The sequence below is a fragment of the Neolamprologus multifasciatus genome, chromosome 1, assembly GCF_963576455.1.
Source record: "Neolamprologus multifasciatus chromosome 1, fNeoMul1.2, whole genome shotgun sequence".
NCBI lineage: Eukaryota > Metazoa > Chordata > Actinopteri > Cichliformes > Cichlidae > Neolamprologus > Neolamprologus multifasciatus.
Genome location: NC_140439.1, coordinates 16,964,282 through 16,970,281, shown reverse-complemented (window position 1 = coordinate 16,970,281; position 6,000 = coordinate 16,964,282). Strand labels below are relative to the sequence as shown.

At 42.3% G+C, this 6,000-nt stretch overlaps 2 protein-coding genes across 2 annotated transcripts; one reads left to right on the top strand and one right to left on the bottom strand.

Moving 5' to 3' along the window:
* The first annotated feature begins 918 nt into the window (after positions 1-918).
* pabpn1l (PABPN1 like, cytoplasmic) lies at positions 919-4,154 on the top strand. Its single transcript, XM_085168249.1, has 6 exons — positions 919-1,210; positions 1,976-2,099; positions 2,567-2,634; positions 2,717-2,823; positions 2,959-3,046; positions 3,474-4,154. Exons 1-6 carry the CDS (start codon positions 1,139-1,141, stop codon positions 3,801-3,803), a joined length of 789 nt encoding a protein of 262 aa, XP_085024375.1. The 5' UTR covers positions 919-1,138; the 3' UTR covers positions 3,804-4,154.
* A 6-nt stretch (positions 4,155-4,160) lies between these two features.
* trappc2l (trafficking protein particle complex subunit 2L) lies at positions 4,161-5,816 on the bottom strand. The gene is made up of 5 exons (XM_085168700.1): positions 5,711-5,816; positions 5,268-5,440; positions 4,681-4,768; positions 4,390-4,469; positions 4,161-4,312 (listed from the first exon to the last, which is right to left on the bottom strand). Exons 1-5 carry the CDS (start codon positions 5,753-5,755, stop codon positions 4,267-4,269), a joined length of 432 nt encoding a protein of 143 aa, XP_085024826.1. The 5' UTR covers positions 5,756-5,816; the 3' UTR covers positions 4,161-4,266.
* Between the last annotated feature and the right edge of the window lie 184 nt (positions 5,817-6,000).

Below are 6,000 nucleotides of genomic sequence, written 5' to 3'. Positions count from 1 at the left end.
CACTCACTGAAAAAAAAACCCTGGGGACAGATTTCAGACTTCTGAAACAGATAGGTTATAAATAACATTTAAAAGAGGAAAGCTTTGTCGGTTAGCACTCTTGCCACACAGCAAAAAGGTCCCAGGTTTGAATCCACTATGTGGATGGGTGCTTTCTGTGTGGCGTTTACATGAGCTCCCCGATTCTCTCTGGGTACTCTCACAGTCCAAAGACATGCAGTTCTTCAGGCTTAGTTAACTGGTTACTCTAAATTGTCCATAGGTGTGAATCTGAGTCTGAGTTGTTGTCTGTCTGACCTGTCCAGGGTGCACCCCGCCTCTCAAACTATGGCAGCTGGGATAGGCTCCAGCCCCCCTGTGACCCTGAATTGGATAAGCTTAAGATGATGGATGGAAAGCTTCGACAGATAATCACAGTTATAATAATCCAAAAGCCACCAACAACACAGAGAGGTCAGGAGGTTCACTTCAGATCAGTAACTAAAATTAACTAAAATTATTATAAGTTATAAGACAGATATAGAGACACCCAAGTGTTGCTCAAAGGGCCCCCCATACATAAAGTTGAATTGGATGGTTTATACATACAGTTATTATCAGGGGGAAAAAAACTATAGAGAGCTTTATTTTTTAAAACCAAGGAGTAAACATGCCCGTTTCTGCTAAAAAATGTAAAATGGGAGTCTAGCGGCCTGTGTAGCTCATTATTAGAAACTTCTAGTGATTTTAAATGTATAAAATAAATTAAATTTTACAATGAAGAATGGGATGCGCAAATATCATTTTACAGGCTTTTTGTAGTTATAGTTTTACTAGTTCACTCATGTGGGTAAACTGTGGTGAGGTATGCGTGTGTGTAGTGTAGGGGGCAGCCATGGCCCCCACGTACAGTAGGTACGCCACTGAGAGGAAGAGCCTCCACACAAAAGAAAAACCGCGCTCACGTGCGCTCGTCTGTCAATCAGTCCCGCGCGCCATGCGCCTCACTCACAGGTGATATCTATTAGGTTACCTCAAATTGTGCAGTCGCGTTTGTTTGCGGACCGTCCACCGGGTTCCTCCCTGTCAGGGATATTTTTCTGTGGCGGTTTTGGCAAGCTGCAGTCAGCTTTGCAGATGCTATGTGTGAGCAGTAAGCATGGCGGAAAATCATCTGGAGTACGGCTACCTCGAGGGCGAGTCCATCGGAGAGCAATTCACGGAGGACCCGGTGAGCATGGGCTATTATTGTGCTGGCGGTGGGCAAAAAGCAGGTTTGACACGGGTTATTTGTTTGCTTGTGTGCTATATGTCGACGCGGTGCAATAAACCAGGCTCGTCACGCTAGGCAAACGAGCGCAAACGCAGTGTCGTATTGTATATCCCCGACAAACGTTGTGTGATAAGAGCACCACTGAGCCACATCTAAGATGCAGAGTGAAAAGCTGGGCCACTCGGCGCATTGTGGGTCCGGGTTAAGTGCGGTTATAGCTACGTTTTGTGCTGCACTTCAGGCGTGATTAGGTTACGTTGCTGCCCAGAACAGCTCAATTTGAACATGTTTGTTTTTTAAGGGAGATTAGTTCATGTTTATTTAAATATGCAGTAGATATTGGGAACATAGGAGGGACAAAAAAAATCAGTATCTTTGCATCACAAGTCAGACAACAAGCCTAGTTTCAGATCAGTGAATCTGGGAAGGTTCCCAACTAAAGTGAACCCAGTAGGAATAAGCAATGCCCTCTAGCCACCAGAAGATGCCAATGTACCTTTTGACAAAATCTGTCCAAGCCTCTGACCTCAAACTGCAAATGAACATAAAAAAATGTCTAATTTTGTTTTAATGGCGCTGTTGGAGAGCACTAATTGTACTACTACCCATAAGATTAAAATGTTTCTGCATCTGTTTAAAAGTTTTTCTTTAATTTGCCGTCATTGCTGAGCGACTTACTTTAGTCCAAAGTTTCTTCAAGTTTACATTTTGGCTGTGTCACAGGAACTGCTGGCCATCAAGGCCAGGGTGCAGGAGCTGGAGATGGAAGAAGAGTCGGAAAGACTGAAGGAGGAGGAGAGGTGTGATGCAGTGGACATGCAGCTCCTGACCAGCAGCCCTCAGTCTGGTGAGACAGCTTGCATCTCATCTGTGGAGCGGTGCTTTGTTGTACCACATTGTATAGCTGCATAGCTAAATGCATGCAAGAAGCCTCAACAGTGTATTTTTAGCCAGGTGCGTGTAGCATTACAGCCTCCAGGCAGGTGAGATAACCACATTCTTCTCCATCTGGCCAACACCTGGGACGCTTCACAGTGGTTGCGAGTGTTGTGCCTCATCACTGCCCAATGAGACGAAGCAGTGAGCCCCAGAGAACCAGAAGTGTCCTCCTCGCTGCCTGTGGCTATTTTCTGCTTCTGTGCGTCTCCCTCCCCCCATCCTCCTCTTTGGTTCCTGCTCTGAGCAGAGATGAGCCAGACTGAGATGTGTATTGTCAAAGAGATAATATTGGTGAATGTAATCATTGTTAGTTTCACCTAGCATGACTCATGTAGACTGCACGTTCCCTGTGCATAAAGTCTGTTTCCTCCACAGGACCTTTCTACAACATGACTCCCGAGGAGAGGATAGACGCAGACAACAGGTCGATCTATGTTGGAAATGTAAGGAACATTCATTTCTACACTTGGATATTTTTTTGGGGGGGTGTCACAGTTTTGGTCTAACACACTGAATAAATCTCAGGTAGACTATGGAGCCACTGCAGATGAGTTGGAGATCCACTTCAATGGCTGTGGTCCTGTCAACAGAGTAACCATCCTGTGTGACAGGTTCTCTGGCCATCCTAAGGGGTAGGTTCAGTCTGTATTTATATATCTATATATTTTTATTTTTTTGCAGCCTAACATGTTTGATCATAGCATACACCTACATGAATGTTGGCTCCATATCTAATTGGTGCTTTTTATCTTTTCTGATCTTCACAGCTTTGCTTATATTGAGTTCTCCGATCGAGATTCTGTACAGAGTGCCATTGGACTGCATGAGACTCTGTTCAGAGGAAGAGTCTTAAAGGTGAGGGGGTACTATGCTTTTTTTTTTCTTTTTTTCCCTCCCCTTCTTGAAGACGTGCGGATTTCAGGTGCACAATAATGCCAGTCAAATCTCAGTACATTTGTTGTACATGCACAGCTTGCCGCACCATAAGAGGGAAAAGATCTCAGGTGGCATCAGATTCTACCAAAATAACCTTCTTGCTTGGGAAGAAACAAATTTGTACTTTTTGTACTGTTCTTGGTTGGAACAAAGTTAAAGTTGTTTTGCTTAGCACAAAGGAATAGACTGGGAAAATGATATTTTGCCGTGTGTACTGGACATAACTCCACTTCCTGTTTGGAAGTGGAAAATAGAACACCAAAGGGTCTTGGGTGTGTTCAGTGTTTGGTTTTTTTTTTTTAACCAAATTAGTCCTAACCAGTAAAGAGCCTCCTTTGTCTTGCAGGTAATGCCTAAGAGGACTAACATGCCAGGCATCAGCACCACTGATAGGGGAGGGCACAGAGGCGCCCACTCCAGAGGCAGAGGTCGTGGCTACCGTCCACCCCGATACCATAACAGCTCTCGAGGCAGGTTCCGTTACCAGTCGAACAGGCCACAACATCAAACACCCCACCCTTACTACGGAGGAGCCCCAGTGGGGAAAAGACAGTGGGGACACATGGACTACCATGAGCAGACATCTAAACGTTACCCATGTCTGCTGCTTATCACGCCACCATCAGAGGAGTTAGGCGCAGGGTCGAGTGGACAGCACTACCCCCAGCAGCGCTAGGTCTACCCGCAGCATAAAGTTGGAGGATAGAAGTGACACAAGTCATTTTAAACATTCTTCCATCCATTATTAAGTTGGCAATTATGAGGTGCATAAATGACCACAGTGATGAAGGTGAGATGTGCATAATTCAGAGATGTCGCTTTATTAGCTTATGTTGCTGTGAATGCATGGGACAATCCTCGAAATGTTATGCAGTTGCATCTGTTTTTACAAATTGACGAATGTTTTGTGTTGCTGCCTGCAATGTAATCTACAAATTTTCCCCCTTATGTATAACTTAAGTTCTTTGCTATGTATGTGAATAAATAAAAATGATCTGGTGTTCCACTTGTAGTAAAATAACACACAGTGATGTCTAACAGTTCAGTTTTATTACAGTTGTATTTCATAATTAAAGAAACGAGTAAATAAAAGGGTGTTTATGTACAGTGGAGGATCAGCAGGCTGGCTAAAAGATGCATCAGGCAGTTTGTACCATCATTCCAGAAACAATCCCATCAAAGGCCCTGGAGGAGGATCGATTATTGGTTAAACATCGCTGTATAAATGGGGGACATCAAATGCAAGATCAGCGTATACTCACTTGGACTGAATGGTGTCTCCAGGATTGTGGAACGGGTTACACATAACGTCAGTAAACGAGTTGTGCAACTTCCTGAACATCTGAAAATGAAACCAGCGTCTGTTGTGAAGACAAATGTTCCAATCGAGTCCCAAAAAGTTGATTGTGTTCATCTCGACAAGACCTAATCAAGTATTGTGTTCTAGTTGTGTACAGTGCATCCTAAACTTTTGAAGTGTAAAGTTGTCATCAGGATTCTATTTAATCCAGCTCTGTTTGAAAATGTGTAGATGCTTAGCAAACTCAACTTACACTTCTTATTTCATTATCCCGCAAAGATGTATTTGATGAGTCGACAACAATAACAAATTTCACCTTGGAGTTGGTCACATACCCATATCTATTTTACAAGTCAAGGATACTTGTGTTTTCTTCAGGAATCACCGAGACCAAACATTCCAGCTAAGACAACTTCTGTTTTTGTAGAATGATAAGAGAAGAATCTGCAAGTCTGGTTTATAAGGATTTCAGCATGGATCCACCCATTATTTGCCACATGATCATCTGAAATGGTTTTGGTGGAAAAGTGTTTAAAGATGATTACAGGAAAGGTTGTCTAAGAGTTCAGGCTCTGATGAATAAACGTGGTCATACAAAATACTGACTTATTAATAGCTTGTTAGGATTTTCCCAACAAAATATAAAGAAATGGGCGTGGCCAAATACTTCTGTACACTATTTTGAAGAGTAATGTTTATTTATATTTTATGTAATAAGACAATTAGTCTAAGGTGAGATCATACTCTATCCTTAGTGAAAGAAACGTGATGTAAGTACACAGATAGCTCCCCCTCCAAAAAAACAAACAAACAGTACAATTACTTAAAAATAAAGGATACACTTTATAGTCTTCTGTTGGGTAAAGCAGACCCAGGTACAGCTCTCTCTGGTCTCCCAAGGCTTTGCCCACAGCTGAGATCTTTTCCTCCACCACATCCAGAGAGGTGTGTACTGTGTAGTGAAACTTCAGCTCATTTTGAGTGGGAACACTACGGATATATAGCGGGTAATTCTGCCAAAAACACATACAAATGTAGAGAAGAACAAGAAAAAACCGTTAAAGGCATCGTCTTTGTAGCACTTGCTCGGGAAAGATTCAGAAAACTGTAACAGCAGGTAATCTAGCTAATGCTAGGCGATAGCCATGTTGGTGCATTTAAACTTGCCGACCTTACAGCGTTCAGACAAAGCTAACATGTGCTTAGATACGTCTATCAATATAAGGTTAACCTATGACCACAACGCGGAAATAAAACCTGTGATATATAACAACAATCATTACCTCTTTTGCGATCACAGCTATGCACACCGCCATGTTAGTGTTCATCTTGTGAGCGTTCAGATGCGGTCACGTGACATGTTGCATTAAGTTACAACCCGTAAAGCAGGTTTAGAACGCAGCCCCTTTTTTTCCTGTATGATGTATATACCGTGTGCTTAAATAGTTGACTTGTAATTTTTATATAGTAATATTTTCATTTTTAAGCTAAATTATATTTTATGAGATTAGTTTTTTTGTTATTTATCCGAATATTTTGAAATTTAATTTCGTGACAGTCAGATTTATCAGCA